The sequence below is a fragment of the Malus domestica genome, chromosome 02 (assembly GCF_042453785.1).
Source record: "Malus domestica chromosome 02, GDT2T_hap1".
Taxonomy (NCBI): domain Eukaryota; kingdom Viridiplantae; phylum Streptophyta; class Magnoliopsida; order Rosales; family Rosaceae; genus Malus; species Malus domestica.
Genome location: NC_091662.1, coordinates 2,450,234 through 2,472,706, shown reverse-complemented (window position 1 = coordinate 2,472,706; position 22,473 = coordinate 2,450,234). Strand labels below are relative to the sequence as shown.

The following is a 22,473-nucleotide window of genomic DNA, read 5'->3' as shown; positions in this document are numbered from 1 at the left end:
ATCATTTTTTTTAATTTTCAATAGTTTTGGAAGGTCTGGGCCCTCTTTTTAATGGGCTCAATAAGAGTTATATCCATGTATTGCCCACAAAAAGAAAAAAGGCCCAAGCATTACTACACTACTTAAATCCAATATATAAGAATGTGTATTCGAACTTTGAGTGAAAAGATATAAGCACACAACTTTGACTTACGGCCCTAACTTGTATTTGATAAAATACTCGTTTGAACAAAGAAGAGTTATCAAAGTTGATTTCAGTTGATCTGTCACACCATTACGTGATATTATCAATCCACATATTATAACACGTATATTAGTTATGCTACTTATCAATGTCACCGTCACACTCAACATTTCTCCACGCATACAAAATATAAACCCTAGCAATCCCCTAAAGTTGCCAGCATAGTTTTTATCTTACGAGTTAAATCATCCCCCCAAACCCTTTGATCCGACTCCAAAATTTGCCTTTCCATCCTTCACATTCTTAAAGAAGCTTATATCAAATTTGGATTGGCTGCCCTTGTCCAGTGCCACCGGGTGGTGCAGTCGCCATTTTTCGGGCAAAGAGCTTGGAGCTGTGCTAGGAGCCTAGGAATGCTTGGTTTATGGTCGGGTCAGAGTTACCAGTGGATGTGAAATTGTAGAGCCGGTATCGGATAAATTGGCAGGGCGTTTCGCCAATGGTATGTGCCCCTGCAAGCAATTTCCCCATTAATATATATGAATGGGACGTTCGTTTTTTATTAAGTGATAGATTGTTGATAAAGTATCGATAAGTTGTCTAAGTTTTATTACCGGTAGCATGTTAATAGCAAAACGTGTCTAAGAGAGTTTGGTTACTACCTAGGGTTATGAGATCATGATCGTCGAGGCCTTTAGCAACATATTTTTGCCTTTGGGCAGCAACAGAATCGAGAGGAGAAGGTAGGTTTTGAGGCTTGAGATGACAAAGAGGTGCCGCCATGCCTTCTTTTGGTAGGCACTGTCCAACTTGGACCGTCACTCTGAAATTAATAGACTAAGAGAACACTAATCAGATACCAGTAAACTTGGGGTGGCTAATGGTATCTTATATAGAAAACGCTTAAGACGCGTGTTGAGAGGCTAGTCAATTACTAAGTCAATGAAATCTTGAGCAGCCAATGCCAAAATATCGGCACACTAGAAGATACAAGGCCTCTACTTGAGCTTTTGCCTCATCAATCACTTCGAATCCTTCCAACCTGAGATCTGGCAAGGCGTTCCTCTCAGCCGAAGCACTCTTGATAAAAAACCGAACCATCAAAACCCTGCAAAACATGAACACAAAATGACTCAAGTTAACAAAATTAATGAAGATGCATACGTAGATTAGATCAGTTGGTTAAAACAGTGTGCTAACATACAAGAACGAATCAATCGTGGAAGTGAAGCCTAAGCAAGCCTGCACCATGTACCACTACTCTTGTTTATACTTGGAATGCTTGCCTTGTTCCATTGGAATTTCATGAAATATCCTTTATTAGTGGAACGTGTGGGGCCATGTATGTAAACTTCAAATTTTACGGATATGAAAACTTCATAGGGAAGCTTTTACGAAGGCATGAAATTTCCTTATTTGGATTCTACTCGACCTCACGCAGGTCAGACACTTATAAAATACGTTTCACGGTATTTGGATGTCATTCAATCCCACACAAGTACAACATTCTATAGAAAATCTTAATGTATATTTCATTGTCAAAACAGTTTACAAGATTAAGCATAAATAGAAGAATAATCGGGAAAAAAAGAGGAGAGGGGGACAATGGCAGCTAAGCAAGTCAGCTAAGCAAGCATGAAAGTATGATGACCTCCACATTCTCTAACACATGCTTTACAGCTTATTAACAAGCTTTACACAGAAGAGGGAATAACACAGCTCACTAAACCCTAGCTAAACACAGCTTTACAGCTATTAGGGTTTAAAGAATATTCAATAATATTCAATACTCCCCCTCAAGCTGGATCGAGAGATTTTCTGGATCCAAGCTTGAAGAGAATACGATCAAGTTGAGAAGAAGGAAGGGGCTTGGTGAACACATCGGCTAGTTGATCACTGGAGCGAACAAATGCAGTTTGTAACAGCTTGGACTGGACTTGGTTGCGGACGAAATGACAGTCAACCTCGATATGCTTTGTTCGTTCATGAAAGACGGGGTTGGCAGCAATATGCATCGCTGCTTGATTCTCACAGTGGAGGAGAATTGGCTTGGAAGAGATGATGTCAAGATCATGTAGCAAACTCTTTAGCCAAATTAGTTCGCATGCAGTAGATGCCATTGCACGGTACTCAGCTTCTGCGCTGGACCGAGCTACAACAGATTGCTTTTTGCTCTTCCACGTGACGAGGTTACCACCTACAAGAGTGCAGTAACCAGTTGTGGACTTGCGATCAAGGACGTTGCCTGCCCAATCAGAGTCTGTGTATCCTTCAATGGTGAAGTGTCCGTTGTTTTGCATGAAAATCCCGGTAGACATTGAGCTTTTTAAGTATCGAAGGATCCTTTTAACTAGTTGCAGATGATGAGATGTGGGAGAATGCATGAACTGGCTGACAAAGCTAACAGCATAAGCAATGTCAGGTCGAGTTATAGTCAAATAGATAAGTTTTCCTACCAACCTTTGATACTCCGATACATTTTCAAGCTGGATGCCTGAGGTTTCATGCTTGAAATTTGTTGGTAGAGGTGTTTTAGCAGGTTTGCAATGCATCATATTGGCTTCTTCTAAAAGATCGAGAACGTACTTTTGTTGATTTAGAAACAACCCCGTTGGAGATTGATCCATTTCGATTCCGAGAAAGTATCTAAGTCTGCTGAGATCTTTGATTGAGAATGTTGAATGTAAGGTGGCTTTGAGAGCATTGATTTCTTCTGGATTATCTCCTGTGACAATGAGATCATCAACATAAATAAGTACCACCAATCTTCCATGTGTGCCAAGCCTAGTGAACATTGAAGAATCTGCATTGCTTCGTTTAAAACCGGATGACATAAGGACAGAGCTTAGTTTTGAGTACCAAGCCCTTGGAGATTGCTTGAGACCGTAAATGGCCTTGTGAAGCTTGCATACTACTCCTTGTTCCTTCTCTTGTTCATGACCAGGTGGTAGGCGCATGTACACTTCTTCTTCCAACTCTCCATGAAGAAAAGCGTTTTTTACATCCATTTGATGTAGAGACCATTGTGAATTGATAGCCACCGAAAGAAGAACTCTAACTGTGTTCATCTTTGCCACCGGGGCAAAGGTTTCTTTGTAATCTACCCCGTAGGTTTGCGTGAAGCCCCTTGCAACTAACCTTGCCTTGTGCCGCTGGATGGTTCCATCTGAGTTAAATTTTGTCTTGTAAATCCATCTTGCCCCAACCACACGTTGATCTTTTGGCAGAGAAACAATGCTCCAAGTTTTAGTTTCTTCGAGTGCCTTCAGTTCCTCAAGCATAGCACATCTCCATATAGGAGATTGGTTTGCCTCTTCGAAGGATCGAGGCTCCGAGTGTTGAGATAACTTAGTGACAAATGCTGCATGAGATGGAGAGGTCTTGCTATGGTAAACCATTTGTCCAATAGGATATCTAGGCATGTAGATTTCAAAATCATCAAGCGTGGCTGGAGGTTGTCTGTTTCGAGAAGGATTCCTTCGTGGAGGAGTAGGTTGTTCAAGGGGCTCTCTCCTTTCGTGGAGGACTTCTTCATTATTTGCTTCCATATTTTCATGAGCTGGCTCTATCTCAATTGCTTCATTGTGCGGTGTTGACAGTCTTGGATCATCAAGGACGAGATGAGTGGGAAACACTTCATATGAGAGCTCCCCCTGAGGTTCATCATCATGCTTCTGAAAGAAGAAGTGTGTCTCATCAAACCGTACATCCCTGGATACAAACACCTTTCTGGTTTTAGAATCATAGCATTTGTATCCCTTTTGGGAAGTTGAGTAGCCTACGAATGCACACTTGATAGCCCTTGGATCAAGTTTATCTCGGTGAATAGTTTGAATATGCACATAGCACACACATCCAAACACACGGAGATGACTTATGTCAATCTCTCTCCCCTTGAGAATTTGACAAGAAGATTTAAACTTCAAGATTCTGCTAGGAAGTCGATTTATGATGTATGCAGCGGTTTGTATAGCTTGGGATCAGAACTTCTTTGGAAGGTTTGCTTGTAACATTAGTGATCGTGTTTTCTCAAGCAAATCTCGGTTCTTCCTTTCTGAAATGCCATTTTGTTGTGGTGTTCCTACACAACTAGTTTGTTGCAAGATTCCATGCTCACTTAAGTAAGTTGTCATGATTTTGGAAGTATACTCAGAGCCATTATCAGACCTTAAGATGCCAATATTAGAGTTAAAATGATTGTGAACTAAGTTATGAAAATTTTTGAAACACTGGAAAGCTTCGTGCTTGAATTTAAGTAAATACACAAAGGTAGTTCTAGAGAAATCATCAATGAAAGAGATGAAGAATCTGTAGCCATCAAAAGACTCTAAGGTTGCAGGTCCCCAAATGTCGGAATGGACAATTTCAAACACTTTGGTAGCTCTAGAGAGAGAATGGGGAAAGGGTAACCTTGTGGACTTAGATTTTTGACAAACTTCACAATCTGAAATCTCTTTACAGAAACTAGGAAAAATAAAAGACATAACATGGGAAGAAGGATGAGCTAATCTCATGTGCCACAGCTGCTCCTTGTTTACTGTGTTTGAGTTTACGTAGAAACCTTTTGGAAAACTTGAAGAGAGATTGACATAGTACAGTCCATTGAGGAAGAAACCTTTACCAATCGTTTCCTTCGAAACTCGGTCCTGGAAAATCACACAGTGAGTGGAAAAAATTGCAAGACAATTTAGCAATTGTGTTATTCTTCCTACTGACAGCAACTTGAAAGGAAAGGAAGGGACATGCATGACAAGGGATTCCTTTTTACTTGAGAAGATTTTGAGTTTTCCTATGCCTACTATACTAACTTTGGTGCCATTAGCTACGGAGACAAAAGAAGGAGTGGAGAAGTTTTGAAAATCATTTAGTAAAGATGCATCATTAGTCATGTGATCAGAAGCTCCTGAGTCGACTATCCAAAAACCACGGCTACTACTAAGATCCAATGCAGTGGAAATAGTTGCAACAATACCTGGCACATCATTTTGTGACACTGAGCTTGATTGTTCGAGGAAACCAGCAAACTTGCCGAGCATGGCTGCAGGATTTTCATGATTTGTTGTCCCTTGTTTCTGTTGCAGGAAGTTAGCAAATTCATTTATGAGAGTAATGGGACTAGAAGAAGAGTTCATCACATTTTTGGAGACATTGTCGCAAACAAGGTTTCCTTGAGGAGTGTAGGCAGGCTTCATTTGGTTTCTTGGTGCTCTTCCATCATCATTGAACTTGGGTTTAAGTTCTGGATGAAGAATCCAGCACTTTTCTTTTATGTGTCCAATGCCTGGACGGCCTATTTTCACACAGTGAGAACACTTTAAGTCTGGTCGTTTTCCCTTGTATGGTCTGAAAGAGGTGAAGGCTCTTGCTTCTGATGGCCTAAGATCTGATTCTCCAACGACAACGACTGCATTCATGACCTTCTTCCTTATTTCTTCGCGTTGAATAACGTTGCAGACCATCTGGAAGGTGGGAAGTTCAGGTGTCATCAGGAGATGACTTTTAAGGTCCTCATATTCTGGTCCGATGCTGGCAAGCAACTGGAACACTTTGTCTTCTTCAGCACGCTTTAAAAGAATGGTTGTGTCCGTGGTATGAGGTCTGTAGAGATCCAATTCATTCCATTTGGCCTTCAAGTTGCCAAGATGTTGAACAAAAGAGAGATTTCCCTGTTGTAATTCTGTAAGATCTTTCTTCAGCTGGAAGACTCGCGCAGCATTGTTTAGATCTCCATACATGTCTCGTACAGAAATCCAAACGTGGTGAGATGATACTGAATAACTGAAAATCTCAGCCATCTTTGGTTCCATAGAATTCAACAGCCAAGACATGATAAGTTGATCTTGGGACACCCATGCTGCATAATCTTGTGAAGTTGTTTCGGGCATGATATCATCCTTTTGAATGAACTGGAGCTTTCCACGTCCTCCAAGAGCGAGAGAAATAGCTCGTGACCAAGGCAGATAGTTGAATTCGTTTAGGAGCACTGAGCTCAAACGTTGAATTGGGTTGGTATCCATAGTTTCGTTTTTTGAAACTTTCTCTGATGATGTTGCCATAATGGCTTTAACTGGTTTGAATTTGGTAGGATTTCGGAAGAACACAGATGCAGGTCCTTGAGGGATCACTGCTCTGATACCATATAGAAAATCTTAATGTATATTTCATTGTCAAAACAGTTTACAAGATTAAGCATAAATAGAAGAATAATCGGGAAAAAAAGAGGAGAGGGGGACAATGGCAGCTAAGCAAGTCAGCTAAGCAAGCATGAGAGTATGATGACCTCCACATTCTCTAACACATGCTTTACAGCTTATTAACAAGCTTTACACAGAAGAGGGAATAACACAGCTCACTAAACCCTAGCTAAACACAGCTTTACAGCTATTAGGGTTTAAAGAATATTCAATAATATTCAATACATTCAATGCCCACGGGCTCACGTGTTATAAGGATCGAACTAGCTACTAGTTAAACTGTAATACACAAGTTTTTTTTTTCTCATCCAGTGTGAAAGTTGTCATAGTCCTTGATCAAAATATCCTACCCAAATTTTTTTTTAGTTGTCAATCAAGCTTTAGAGATCATTTGGTGGTTCTCTTTGTATATTTGTGTTTTTAAAATAGTGAGATTTGGAGTGGATTTCACTATATATATATATATATATATATATATATATATATATATATATATGCATCATCCAGGTTGTGTTCAAATGTTTTTATCTTTGATTCTTTTGCTTTATTTAGTCCCTTTCCTTTACTTTTTCCTCAAATTGTTCACGTATTGGAGGTTCCCATTTACTATTTTTGGATGGAAAGTTTGATTTCATGCATGCAAATTAGTATTCTGCTTTATGAACAAGTGTAGCACTTTAAGTCCTAAGGCAGGAGAAATTTTGTTTTGTAACAGAGACTGAATTTTCGTGGCATTACCATTTAAATAAGTGCGTCTCACATGTTTAAAAAATAAAAAATAAATTAAAAAAAGTTGTTATCGACAATAGGGTTATCATGCATTTCTCTTTTATAAAGAAACAACAAGAATATAAGATAGATTTAGCTTTGCTCGAAGACGTCACACTTAAACACTAAGTCACTAATAACAACCCTCTAAAAAAATCAATAATGAAAATCGGTTAAGGTGGTTTGGACAGGTGTACCGCAAACTTAAAGATGCTTCAGTTAGAAGATTCGAGTATGAGATGGAGGTTAGGGCAAAAGGGGTAAAGGAAGACCTAGGGAAATTTGTGAAGACTTTAAGAATAGATATGGAATACTTGGAGCAAATGAAAGACTTGGTGCAAAACCGAACGCAATGACATTATAGGATTCATATAATAAACCCCAATTTGTGACTATGGTTCGATTGTTGTTGACAAACACTTAATCTGAATGAATCTCTAGATTTGAGTGAGATTTCTAGTTTGACAATCACACCGTTTTAGTAATCCATATGTAACGATATGGATGAACGACAAAATTGATATGTCATGGGCAGATACTCTAGCAGAAAAATTACAAGTCTCTAAAGACTCTAATTGGTCCATAAGAAAAATACAAACAAAGATTTTGTAAGTTGGACAACATTATACTTCTATTAAGCCGAAGGCTTTATTTTACATTTTACATCTGTGTTGGTAACTTAGTATATATGAAAGCATGCATAGCAGATGCATGTCAAATTTTAATTAATTAACATAACAAAAAATAAAAGGGACAACATACTCTTTCCCAAATTCCACTTCTCATAACCTATCAATCTACCTACTTTGCAAGTTGTTCCAGCACAGGGACTTTTTTCCATGCATCTTCTAATCCGGTCATCTGCAGCGGCGGCAACGAGAAGACGCTAACGGTTGAGCTGCCGCTCCTGATTTCCTTCAACGCGCGTAGCGCTGATATTATACTTTTCATGTACAAGCTCTCCATAGACTCAATCTCTGCAAGTTCCTTGGTTACTCTATGAACACCATGACTCTCGATAGGGGCAGAAGTTGAAGGATTGCGCCTGTCGTCCCCATCAGATCCTTCAGTTGAGACGGGATGGTCGTTCATGGAAAAGAGATAGTCAAGCGTTATCTCGCACTCCTTGATGAGCTTGTAGAGCAAGTCCATGGTGAAGAAGGGCTGTTGCAAGACCTTCTGGATAAAGGGCAAGCGCATAAGAGCACCAGTTCTTTTATCGTACTTCTTGAGTATCTTCACGAGTCCTGTTAGAAAAGGAAATTAGATGAGCTCGTTAAACCAAGAAATATTTCTGTCAAATGCAGGCCAGAACCTCCAAACATAAATTTAACGGATCATCTCCACCGATTCTAACAAGGCAAATATTATGATTAAGGCACCAGTCTGTAAAGTCACATATAACTAGTATTCATCTGCGCACAATGGTTTTCTTTCGATGAAAGTGTGTATTCAACAATATTTTAAAAGGCGAAGGGGTAGATGAGGCGCGAAAGCCTTCAGGCGTGAGGGTGTTGGACCTAAATTTTTTAATATATATTTATATTATTATATGTATAATATAATGCTTTGTAAAACAAATTAATCAACAATCAAACAAGAAATAAAACTGACCAAAACGATGTCGTTTTGTGCCAAGTCATTTAAAAAAGTGAAACGACTTGGCCACAATAGTGTCGTTTTGGGCCAAGTCATTTGAAAAAAACCTATCTTCTACATCGCGGTCGTCTTCTTCGTGGAAGACGGAGCCGCAACACAACACGGAGCCAGAACATCATAGACCTAGCCTTCGACTTCGAGGGTCACCAGGAAATTTTAAGTAACGATTTCTATCGAAGAAGGGTCCTGGGAACGCCCAATCAATGCCTCGGGCGCGCCTCAAACACGTCTAAGTGAGTTTAAGTTTACTCCCGCCTAAACATATATTCTTTGAAGTACATTACCAGATTAATTGTTCGTCATGTCCTTCATTTAAACTCGTCAAATTTAAGACACCTAAACAACTATTAGTGCTTTCTTACAAAGGTCACTGAGATCTCAAACCTACAAGTGCTAAACAACGAGGTTCGCAATAATTAAGAATCAATACTAACAAAGCATATAGATAATGTTTCGACAGATCTATCAACACACGCAACAATAAATATCGAAATACTATTGATCAAGCGTCTTGAATCTCAGTATTTAAAAGAACGAAGCAAGAGATCAAAAGCTCAATATACCTGTATAGTTGAGAGCACTGTAATTCTCCAACAGAACCATCTCTCCGTGGAAGTCCACAATCTCCTTGCGGATCTTCATAATCTCGTCCGGGAAAGGCTTTGCTTTCGCCACCCTGTCTTGTATCTCCTGCATTCCGTACACATACACAGTTCATCTCCGTCCCAAAATAAGAAATTTTGCAACATTATAGACTTATAGCAATCAATAAACATTGATCAACGACCCTCGACGTGAGAAGGGCTTCCATGCAACGGGATGACACTGTAACGATTTCAATTACGCGCGTGAGAACGTTAAAGGTGCATGACAATTGTTTGCTTGGATACTGTCACAATTACATCCGTGCCGTGCTAGGTTTCTGCCCCAAAAAGGGCGCAAGTTAGCACCGATTACATTTCCGGAACCAGACGGTGTTTCTTAACTAGCGGAATATACCGCAACGAAAGCACCTCAGCCACTACATGTGTAGATCACAAGTGTAACGGCAAAGCGCCAAAGGCTAACGGCTAACGGTCACTTGAGCAGTCTCTGCAGGCGCATGCTAAGCTTAAAGCGCACAGCAGATCAAACGGTGTCGTTTGGAAAATTAAAGTCGAAATTAAGAAAATTAATTAGGAAATTAAAGTGTTGAACTCCAAATTTAGAGATAAATCTAGCAAATTAAACTTCAAATTTTAGAAATTAAGTGATGGTTATAGAAATATGTTACTTAATTAGCCTAAGACTGTTTGGTTCCAGAGAAAAGAAAGTTGGAGAATTTTCTCAGGAACCAAACAACTGAATAAGAAAGTTAAATTAAAAGACAATACCTTCAATCTAATAATGTATTCTTCCTCCTTCTCGAGGAAGAAGGAGTTAAATTTTTCGAGCTCGTCCTCCAACAACGTAATGAAACTGATCTCCGCCGCAGAAATGCCCTCCTTGTTGCCGCCGTCGTTACAATCGGCGGCGGAGGCGTCAATTCTGGGGCGCTTGGCGGGGCGTTCGCCACCTTTGGGTTCGATGAGCTTCAACCGCTTCTTGAGCTCTTTGTAGGACAAGAACTTGTCCCGCCATTCCGGCAGGGTCTCTTCCATCTGGTTGCTCAGGCTCTTACCGAACTTCATCTTAAAATATTTTTTTCTGTTTGGTTAGAGAGAAAATGATTGGAATGTTCTCGGGAAAATGGTGAAAATGGGAGGGTGTTGATGGAGGGTAAAGGGTGGGGAATATAACGGCGAGGATGGAATATTCTGAGGGTTAATGTTGGAATATCCTTTTGTTTTCGAAGAGTATATTTCGGGTTTTATTCCCTTTTCTTTTTCTCGGTTCACATCTTAAGTTTTGTGACCGAGATAGATAGGCTGATTTATTATTTATTTTATATGGCTCCAAGATAGTATCCACGTTTAAGTGAGTGAGAACTTTTTCAATATACTTAAAGACGAGTGTAAAAATCTCGCGTTAATGCATATTATAATATGTGGTATACTGATTCATGTTTCGAGAATATAAAATAATTTTCACATAAATGAGTAAGCTGAGTCGTGGTGGGCGACCACTATGGGGCTAGGACTTCAAATCTTCTGATTTAAACAAAAGGAAAGGGATTCTGTCTTGATCCCTTCCACCAAATTTATCAATTCGGATCTTTAAAATTTGATCCAATGGTTAAAAACAAGGACATTTTTTAAAAGTTATAATAACTTTAGTTGTTAGATCAATTTTCAAATGTCCAAATTGGTGAATTTGATAGAAGGGATTCGGAGATGATCCATTTCCTGAACAAAAGAGCTAATACCAATGTAATATTGGTAATCCAAGTGTTATAACATTAATGATAGAGCTCGTTTGATAAATGATTTTAAATGAATGAAACCGTTGTTAGAAAAAATGTTTTTAAGTACAAAAGCATTGATATGTTTTTAGTGTTTATTGAAAAAAGCACATAACTGATATTTTTTGTTTAGACAGTGCAAGCACTTTTTCATAATTGATTTTCTTGGTACGGTAAAGTATTTTTTAGTTGGGTGTATGGTAGGATAAATTTTTCATTGTAAACGTATTTTTATGTTAGTAGTGAGAAATTTTATTTTTTAAGTTATTAACATTTTAATACACATATCTTTCTATTTGTACATATTTCTGTTACATTGAAAAATCTCTTTGATGAGGCTTGTTTTGGTAATTTACGACGCATGGTATAATTGCGAGAGATATACCTTATCTCATGGAGCAAATACAAGATTGAATTAAAAAATCCACGTGGCTATCTTCAATGCGAGTAAAATCCTTGCCGTGGCATTTGCCACGTGTTCTAGTCGAAAAACAAAGCAAGGAACATGTCCCCCAATTTGTGAATTTTGTCCTTCGAATTTTCGGGTTCACGGACAAGATTCGGATATGTCTCTGGGATATTCTTCGCTTCCGAGTTTTCAAAGTCTTGAAAGTTGAAAGATGTACGGGAAATATAGGTAGACGTGACTTTCTCAAATTAAAACTTTTTAAAGCGTTTTTGTTACTTTACAATTTAACATAATTTTTGTGTTAATATTATTAAGTATTGTGTCAAAAATATGAGGTGATGAAGAATTTATGTAGAGTTGGTGAGAGTCTACTCATCATTTCACTTATAATATATGTACATTTTCGAAGCAGACAAATGTGTTGAATTCATACAGTTAAAAACAAAATAGTTACACGTAGACCTGTCGGTAGGTCAGATGTTGACTAGTAGGATATGAATTTGTTTTTTTTATTATTATTTGATCTGATTATGATTTAAGATAAATGTTAAGGAGACTCTTTCAAAATGGGACACTTCATGAAATCTCTGTTACCGCACAATTTAACGCTAATTCTAAAGCCAACATTATAAAACAATTTGTCAACAACATGAGGAGACAGAGAGTTCCTAAAAAGTCATATTCTTGACTCTTAAGAGAGTCTCCTTAGCATTTCTCAATGATTTAAACTTGTTAACTGAACAAATTAATAAAGATGAATTATTGGATTCAATCCAAATCAATGTAATGTATAAACAACTATTGGATTGATTTTTGTAACTCATTTAAGAATCTCTTATTCACAATTAAAGTTACTTGTCACATTGATTAGAACATACGTATACATTTCTATGCAACAACGTATGGATTTTCTTATCTTGTAATTTAGCTTAGTTTTTGAAAATTCAAATCCTATAATCTGATATGACCTTCGTCAACTTAGTAAATAGGATATGAAATTGTTAATAAGAAAGTTTTATAATTATCATCAATTTTGGTCAAGCGACCTTTCTTACAAATCTTATCTAACACAAGTTATTCAGTCCAAACTCAATCTACATACAATTTTAGTTTCATGACAAAACGCGTTACACAATTTGTATAACTGTGCAGATTACAGAAAAAGACAGTGTTGAACTCCTTATACTTAAAAAACGAATACTTCATTACATAACTACGTGATATATCTCACTCTACAAACGTCATAATCCGAACTCTTTTTCCGAACTCTTTGTGAGAATTTAGGTCAAAGTTACAAGCTAGAAGAGGAAAAAAGGCCTAGGAGGGCCTTGGGCATATTCTCCTTTGGGTTCCCTAGAGATCCCATCCCATGTATGTCACGAGTTTATACAAACAATTCAAGGCCGGCGGCCGTTCCATTTTTTATATTTCTATCCTTAATTTTCCCACCCAACACTATTTTATTTACACCCAATTGCCCATGCCATCCCTATCAACCAAATCTACTAATACTATATTGGGGGTATATTTTATGTGCCAAAGGCATCTTCCTGCAACCTTAAAATTTTTGTTTTGGCCACTTCACAAAATTGCTTGTTCCCCAACCATGACAGCAAGTCGATCTTTCTTTCTGCCTTTATGTTTTTATGTGTAGGGATACATTCAGAACTTGTTTGAAAGTGTTTTTGAAATGATTGAGAAGGGTTTTGGTAAAAATGTTGCGGAAACCATTCTTTAGTAAAAATCTAAGTAAATCATAGAAAAGCTCTTTAAGTGTTTCCTGCAAAAAATATGTATTTGATGCTTCTTTTAATTTCAATTTCACTACATGCGCTTTCAGTCATCTTCAAAGCACTTTTAAACGGATCTTACATTATCAGAAGAAGTCACCATAAATTTATTTGGTAACAAATTCTATATGCATGATGTTGAACTTAAGATTTCCCATTTACAAATGAAAAAAAAAGTTACTAAATCGCTGTGCTGTAGCATATAAAAAACATGAATAAAGCCCATGTTTAAATCACTAATTTATTTACCAATTAGCATTCCTTTCATATCATTATGGTCGTTGGAATTTAGCCCAGCTAACTCCAATTTTAATAATCTTATAAAAGTGGAGCAGATTTGCACTTTTGGTAAACAAATGAAATATTATATGATATCATAACAGAAATCTCTCGTAAATGCAAATGGCATCTAAGGGAAGACATTTCAGGATATTCTTAAATCCCTTTGGAATAATTATGAATATTACATATATTAATGCCATGAGGGCGAGTTGTGGCGCAATAAAAATGTCACTCTTTTGTGACTAAAGGTCACAACTTTAAGTCATGAAAATAATTTCTTTATAAAAATAATTTCTTTATAAAACAAATATAAGGCTGCGTTACTTTATCTCTCGATCTTTGTAAAGCAGAAAGACTTACTAGTTTGTGGTGGCCCTTTACATATATTAATGGTATAATGTTTCATCTGACGAAACCAGTCCAGCAATTGATTCGAATATGGGCCTGTAACCGGTCTAGCAATTCAAGCACTACTAGTACATTCTTTTCACACAAAATGGGCCAGAAATTATTCTCAAAACCTATTTTTTTGGTGCAAACAATAAAACCATCCTACAAACCTAGACTCCTTTGAAACGAGAAGTGTTTGAATGCGATTGTTCTATGCGACAACTCACTCACGAAGTTAAAGAGCTATCATATGGATCAATTAACCGTTTCACAGTTTTGTGGGTGTGCTACAACATAGGACAACTGCATTCAAACACTTCTCGTTTCAAATCACCATGATCCCAATTGTCGAAATGTTTTGGTCATGCTAACATGCTCTCACGTGTACGTGATCATTAAGCTCGTATTCAACATGAGATGACAACTACACATGTATTTGAAAATACAAGCTGATACTATTGACAATCAAATACAAACGAATACATTAGCATCATCGGCCAAAATATTAAAAGTTCATATCGCCTCAAATGCTCTCACACAAACGCAACATTTTCTTTGAAACCATGAGCAACAACAGGACGCGCTGCCTTGTTACATATTAGAAATCCCATGTTCGGACTTTTTGGAAAGAAAAAAATTACAGCTTACAATCACATGGTTCCATGCCTAATTACACCGAGACTTTTATGATATAACACCACTTTTGTTGAGCTAACAATTTGGTTAAGTTGATGTCAATATCGATGTTGGACCATTTGGTCAATCCCTATGCAGCTTTGACAAAGCATGGGAACAAAGTTGAAAACAATGACACTAAATTGGGAGGCCAAGAAACATATATCATGGACATTGCTTTCCAGTTTCCACTGATAAATCCATGATTTCCCTTCAAATAATCATGTCCACGAGTGCCTCAAATATAATTAGTTAGTTTGTCTTAAACTTAATCAAGACGTATTAATGTACGTACATGTATGTTTGTACCATACTTGACCAATCCCGAAACTACCGAGCACCGGCCAACGCTATACTGTCAAGGACCCAGAAGAGTTCCCCTCCGACCAGGAGGCCAATCACTACTCGACACGTGTCAAGATTAGAAGCCAATCAGAGCGCAGCACGTGTCAACATCAAGAACCAATCATAACATGACACATGTCAATGTGACAAAGCTACAAGTTTTTCTATAAATAGGGGTCATCCCCCCACAATATTGCCTAATGCCATTTTGTGTTAAATCATTCACAAGAACTCACTAAATTGAGAGCTTGATCCTTTGTACTTGTGTAAGCCTTTCACTACTAATAAGAACTCCTCTACTCCGTGGACGTAGCCAATCTGGGTGAACCACGTACATCCTGTGTTTGCTTCTCTGTCTCTATTCATTTACGTACTTATCCTCACTAGTGACCGAAGCAACCAAGCGAAGGTCATAAAACCTGACACTTTCTGTTGTACCAAAGTCTTCGCTGATTTTGTGCATCAACATTTGGCGCCGTCTGTGGGAAGCGACACTTATTCCTACTCTCTTCAGCTGTGTCAAGCTGGTTTCTATCATTCGTACACTTTCTTTTGACTAGGCATCCCTCTCCAACATGGGAAGCGAAGGAAGCCACAGCACACAGAATGACACCCCCCTTGCACATAGTGCGAAACAACGAAAGAAGGAAGGAAAACGAGTTCTTCTTCAAGCTAAAGTCGATGAGTTGGAAGCTCAGAACAACAAGATAGCAATAAGGAATGAGGTCCTCCAGGAGCAATATGAGAAGCTCTTCGAGACACTCCACGAAGCTAGGCAAGCTCAGACACGCGAGCTTGTTGCCCCCGTGGAAGTCAACCATCAACTGGGTGCCCTCCAACATGGAGGGTCACATGCATTCGACATAGATATCCCTGATAGGGAACAGATTACCCCTCGACTTGATAATCAACATGAGGCTTCTCTTAACCCAGTTGCTTCGACCCGAACCATGAGAAGTGGAGGGAGACACCTCTTTACTGAAGGGGCAGAAGGATCGAAAGCCGTCTTTCGCGATTGTCGGGATTTCCTGAAGCAACGTCGAGAGAATTCCATCCATATAAGCTCAAAGATTAATGACCCAAGGATTTCTGAGAGACTCGGTCCCCTGCCACGGCCCAAGCCGGCCACCAATTTGGGGAAGGGGCAACAAGTCCCAGAGAGACATGAGGGTACAGGGGACTCAGAGGTGTTCCGACAGACATACCCTGGAAGCCAGTACAGCGAGTCCAGGGAAAAATCACATGCCCTCGATCAAACCTTCCTAATTCCAAGAGGAGATGGAGATTTACGAAAGAAAGCTCCAGTGACACATAACTCCGCTCAGGACCCCCTTGTCCTACAACTTCTTGAGGAAGTAAACAAGTTGAAGGCTGAACGTCAGGCTGAAATACCTGACTGGAACCAACCCAGGCCTGGCCCTCTTACAAGGAGGATCCTCAACACCCCCCTTCAAGCAAAGACAAAGCAAAAGCTTGGCTTGCAACTTTATACTGGAAAAGAGGACCCGATTGAGCACCTTAACCTCTTTGAGTCCACCATGGCATACCGGATGCACACCGACGAAGAGCGATGTCTTCTCTTCCCCTCCACCCTCTCTGGTGGAGCTCTAAATTGGTATTGTCGTCTTACACCTGAGACGGTAGACTCATTTGAGGAATTGAGGAAACTATTTGTTTCCCAACACATTTTCCAAACCGATCGCTTGCACTCTGCAGATGACTTGTACACTATCCGCCAGAAGCCAGACGAGTCATTACGTATGTATGCTGGCCGCTTCAGCCATGAATACTCCCGGTGTGCCGAGGCAGATGACAAGACTGCCCTCAAAGCCTTCACGGCAGGCCTACGTGATTGTTTCTTTAAATACATGATCAATGCCAATACTTGGAAGACTTACTCTGAGGTGATGGCGCAGGCTTATAACCATGCCTCCGCCGAGGCAAAGACATATCAGGGGAAACCCCCTACAACCATCCTTTATCAACAAGTGGGAGGTGGAAGCCAGACTCACCTAAATGAGAAGACCTCGACTTCCCAAACAGCAGTGGCACCTCCCCATGCCTTGCATAATGCTTCACCGAATCAACAGACATATCAATTTCAAGGCAAGAGGAAGGATTTCCATCCTCACCACTCTCCTTTCAGTAAAAAGAGTAAGGGACACTATCCCGATAACCAAGGGTATCGCCACAATAACGCTCGCCCCCAGGCAGTCAATGCAGTGGGTCAAACCCGCGTCAAGATACCCCCTACCCCAAGGTATGAGACATACACGCCCTTGAATGCCACATGCGCGGCCATTTACCCCAGCATAGCTCACCTGATACCAAAACCAAAGCCGAGGCACCCAGATTACACGCCCCCGAATAACGCGGGCACGTTTTGTTGCTACCATGAGCATAACGGCCATGATAGCGAGAAATGTATCATCCTCCGTGATCGTATTGAAGCTTTGGCACGAGAAGGAAAAATTGATCAATTCCTTCTTCACCCTCAAAGGGATAACCGTAACCAACGCCAGGTGAATGTCATATATTCCATAAGCGGCGGCACACCCATATCTGAATCTTCCAATAGGGCCATGAAAAACAGTGAACGAAGTCTGAGGACTGGTCACCAAGTGTTTCACGTGGAAGACATCAGGGGAGGGAAGTATCAAAAACCTAACTGGGATCCGATATGTTTCTACCCTGAGGAAGAAAGAGGCATCATCTACCTTCATAACGACCCATTGATCGTGGAGGCTCACATAGCCAACTTTGATGTTCGACGAATCCTCGTAGACACAGGGGCTTCGGTCAATATCATGTTTGCCGAAGCTTTCAGGGCGCTCAGTGTAGCTGAACACTTGCTCGATCGCTCGATTTCTCCTCTGATAAGCTTCTCCGGTGATATCGTGCAACCCTTAGGGAGCATACATTTACCCTTTACTATTGGTACAGGCCCTTACACGGCTACCATTACCACTAACTTCCTAGTGGTTGACTGCCCAACGGCATACAATGTCATCTTTGGGCGCACAGGCATCAATGATCTCAAGGCTATGGTATCCACGCATATGCTGTTGATGAAATTTCCAACCCCCCATGGCAACGGCTACATCAGAGGAGATCAGCTTAGTGCACGATCATGTTACAACACTTCAGTTAAGCAACAACACTTGCCCGGACCCAAGGAAACCCTGTCTGTACATGACCAAGTCACAAAGACCAGCCTAGATGAAGCGAACTTGGATCTTCCTGATAGCAACAATCAACCCGATGATCCTCGAGATGACTCTTTCACCCAGCAAGCCCAACCTGCTGAAGAGTTGGAGAAGGTACCTATCTCAAGAGATTATCCAGATCGCATGGTGAAGATTGGCACCACATTGTCACCACCCCTTCGGTTAGCATTGATATCTTTTTTGAAAGAGAACACTGAAGTCTTCGCCTGGTCATACGAGGACATGCCAGGCATCTCTCCCGATGTCATCTGTCATCGTTTGAGTATTGACCCCAAGATCAAGCCGGTGAGACAGAAGCGAAGATCTTATGACGCTGAACGATACGAGGCAATGAAAGCAGAAGTTGAAAAACTCAAAGGCATAGGCTTTGTCCGCGAAGTCAATTACCCGACATGGGTAGCAAATGTGGTCCTTGTTAAGAAAAATCCGACCAAAGAAAGTCTTTTGCTTCAAAAGGTCTTGTGGAGAATGTGTGTTGACTACACCGACCTAAACAAAGGGTGTCCGAAAGATAGCTTCCCTCTTCCTCTTATTGACAGACTTATAGACTCTACGGCCGGGTGTGAACTCCTGAGCTTCATGGATGCTTACTCAGGATACAACCAAATCCTCATGAACCCTTCGGATCAAGAACACACAGCCTTCACTACCGACAGAGGACTATACTGCTATAAAGTCATGCCTTTCGGCCTAAAGAATGCAGGAGCGACTTATCAGAGACTAGTCAACTCAATGTTCGCCGAGCAGATTGGGAAGAGCATGGAAGTTTACGTTGATGATATGTTAGTCAAGAGCAAACATGCTGACCAACACATCACCAACCTATCTGAAACTTTCACTATTTTGAAGAGGTATCGAATGAGGTTAAACCCCAACAAATGTGCCTTCGGCGTAGGCTCTGGCAAATTCTTAGGTTTCATGATTAGCCAACGAGGCATTGAAGCTAATCCCGAGAAGATCAAAGCAATCCTCGACATGAAGGAACCGGTAACTTCAAAGGACATCCAGAGCCTTACTGGCAAGGTGGCAGCCTTAACCAGGTTCATTTCTAAGGCCACAGACAGATGTGCTCCTTTCTTCAAAGCACTCAAGGGAAATAAGAAGTACATTACATGGACGGAGGAATGTGCCAAGGCATTCAGGAACCTCAAAGAGTACATGAGTAAAGCCCCTCTGCTCTCCAAACCAGAAGTTGGTGACACTCTCATCATCTATCTATCGGTTTCGGCTTCAGCAGTCAGTTCTGTTCTTATTCGAATGGACAGTGGTGTCGAACGGCCCGTCTACTACGCTAGCAAGGCCCTACAAGATGCGGAGACACGATACTCCAACATTGAGAAATTAGCTCTAGCATTGGTCATGTCTGCTCGGAAACTTCGCCCTTATTTCCAAGCACACGCCATCATCGTGCTTACCAATCACCCTCTTCGACAGATACTCCAGAGTCCTGACACGTCTGGACGAATGATCAAATGGGCGATAGCATTGGGTGAGTTTGACATCTCCTACCAACCAAAACCAGCCAAAAAAGGCCAAGCAGTAGCAGATTTCATCGCCGACTTCACATATCCTGTTGACATTGCTTCTACACCTGAAGCAGTAGCTTCATTACCATCGGAAGCTCAGAAGGTAGAATCAACGACCTCAGCATGGAGTTTGTATGTTAATGGCTCATCCAACCAACAGGGCTGTGGAGCGGGACTAGTCTTGACTACGCCCGACAAAGTAGCAATGGAGTATGCTCTTCGTTTCAAATTCAAGGCATCAAACAATGAGGCCGAGTATGAAGCCCTTCTAGCAGGATTACGTTTGGCCAAACACCTCGGGGTTAAACAAATTGATATTTTCAGTGACTCCCAATTAGTGGTCAACCAGGTTACCAACAACTTTGATGCTAAGGACAGCTCCATGGCAGCATATCTTGCGCAAACACAACTTTTGCTCAAGCACTTCCACTACCAAATCACCCAAGTTCCTCGAGCGGTAAACAGTCATGCAGACGCCCTGGCTCGCCTCGCCTCAGCTGTGGAAGACAAGATTGGAAGAAAAATTCATGTCGAACTGTTGGCAACACCAAGCACCATGGCCGCAGAAGTATGCAACTTACAACAGGGGGATAGTTGGATCACCCCGATCTATAATTTCCTTGCTCATGGCACCCTCCCAAATGATAAAGTCCAGGCTAAGCAAATTCGATACAAGTCTACCCGCTACCTGATCATCAATGATCAACTCTATAAGCGAGGTTTTAGCCTGCCATACTTAAGGTGTCTTACGCCTACCGAGGCGGAAATCGTCCTTCGGGAAATACATGAGGGAGTCTGTGGAGATCATGCTGGATCTCGGTCCCTAGCACACAAGACTTTTCGCCAAGGATATTACTGGCCAACACTCCACCAGGATGCCATCAAAGTATCCCGCTCATGTGACAAATGTCAACGATATGCGGCCATTCCTCATTCCCCTCCAGAGCCTCTTACTCCTATGATCAGCCCTTGGCCCTTCGCCCAGTGGGGACTTGATTTGATCGGCCCAATGCCGGCAGGGAAGGGCAAAGTCTGTTACGCAGTCGTTGCAGTGGACTACTTCACAAAGTGGGCCGAAGTAGAACCCTTGGCAACCATTACTGAGGCAAAGATAGAAGACTTCGTGTGGAAGAACATCCTTTGTAGAATCGGCATTCCCAATGCGATAGTCACTGACAATGGGCGACAGTTTGACAACAAGAGGTTCAGGTTGTTCTGCTCTAAGTTCAACATCAACTTATGCTTTGCCTCTCCAGCTCATCCCCAGTCTAATGGACAAGTTGAGGCCATCAACAAAATAATCAAGCGCACTTTGAAAACCAGCTTGGACAAAGCTAAAGGCTGTTGGCCAGAATTTGTACCCCAAGTTCTTTGGTCATATCGCACTTCATATCGGACTTCAACAGGAGAAACTCCATTCTCACTTGCCTTTGGCACAGAGGCGGTTGTCCCTGTTGAGCTCGAGCAAGCAACATTCCGAGTCCAGAACTACATTCAAAGTGAAAATGACAAACAACTCACCCTCAACTTGGATTTAGTCGAGGAACACAGAAACCAAGCTCACTTAAGGAATGTCGCCTACAAGCAGCGCATCTCCAACTATTATGACTCTAGGGTCAAGCCTCGTTCTTTCAAAATAGGAGACTGGGTCTTAAAGAAAAGATTACTCTGCGACAGAGTCCCGAGTGAAGGCACACTTAGTCCAAACTGGGATGGACCGTATGAAGTCATTGGCATCAGTCGCCCTGGCTCTTACACACTTAGAAGCTCCGATGGCAAGACCCTTGGCCATCCATGGAACGCTGATCACTTGAAGTACTACTACAAATAGACTCACGATGTACAAGTGTTGAGCTATAGCCGTTCGGCATCCTATGTAATGAAGGCCATTTGGCAATGAATTCAATAAAGAGGTAATTTAGCCAACTCAGCCCTCACTCTTTTACATTCATAGCAAGCGATGCCGGAACCCTTCTCAATCAGAAAGCAATCCGTCTTCCACAGTCACTACAAAACAAGCAAATGAAGACCGTGTCAAGCGCCAAAAAAAAAAAAAAAAAAAAAAAAAACAGCTTCATCCAAAAAGCTTCACCCGAAAAGCTTCACCTCCAAAGCTTCACCCACAAAGCTTCACCTAAAAAGCTTCACCCAAAAAGCTTCACCCGAAAAGCTTCACCTCCAAAGCTTCACCCACAAAGCTTCACCTAAAAAGCTTCACCCAAAAAGCTTCACCCGAAAAGCTTCACCTCCAAAGCTTCACCCACAAAGCTTCACCTAAAAAGCTTCACCCACAAAGCTTCACCCAAAAAAAAAACTTCACCCGAAAAGCTTCACTTAAAAAAGCTTCACCTACAAAGCTTCACCTAAAAAAGCTTCACCTAGAAAGCTCCCTCTACATACTTTCACCATCAAAGCTTCACCATCAAAGCTTCACCTAGAAAGCTTCATCTACAAAGCTTCATCTACAAAGCTTCACCATCAAAGCTTCACCTAGAAAGCTTCAACACCAAAGCTTCACCTACAAAGCTTCAACACAAAACCTTGCTCCAAATAAACAAATTTTGTTCACAAAACCCAAGATGCCCTTGAACTTGTACAAAAACACTTGGGTAAACATAAACATTTTTTGTTTTACACCCACAAG

General features: G+C 40.7%; 1 protein-coding gene across 1 annotated transcript; it reads right to left on the bottom strand.

The window, feature by feature from the left end:
* Window positions 1–7,750: 7,750 nt before the first annotated feature.
* LOC103426591 (SPX domain-containing protein 1-like) lies at window positions 7,751–10,592 on the bottom strand. The gene is made up of 3 exons (XM_008364680.4): window positions 10,179–10,592; window positions 9,369–9,495; window positions 7,751–8,393 (listed from the first exon to the last, which is right to left on the bottom strand). Exons 1-3 carry the CDS (start codon window positions 10,473–10,475, stop codon window positions 7,948–7,950), a joined length of 870 nt encoding a protein of 289 aa, XP_008362902.2. The 5' UTR covers window positions 10,476–10,592; the 3' UTR covers window positions 7,751–7,947.
* Between the last annotated feature and the right edge of the window lie 11,881 nt (window positions 10,593–22,473).

Coding starts and splice junctions, on each gene's coding strand:
- LOC103426591 (XM_008364680.4), bottom strand. CDS start 10,475: ATGAAGTTCGGTAAGAGCCTGAGCAACCAGATGGAAGAGACCCTGCCG. Junction 9,496..10,178: donor AATACATTATTAGATTGAAG/GTATTGTCTTTT, acceptor TACGGAATGCAG/GAGATACAAGACAGGGTGGC. Junction 8,394..9,368: donor CAGTGCTCTCAACTATACAG/GTATATTGAGCT, acceptor CTTTTCTAACAG/GACTCGTGAAGATACTCAAG.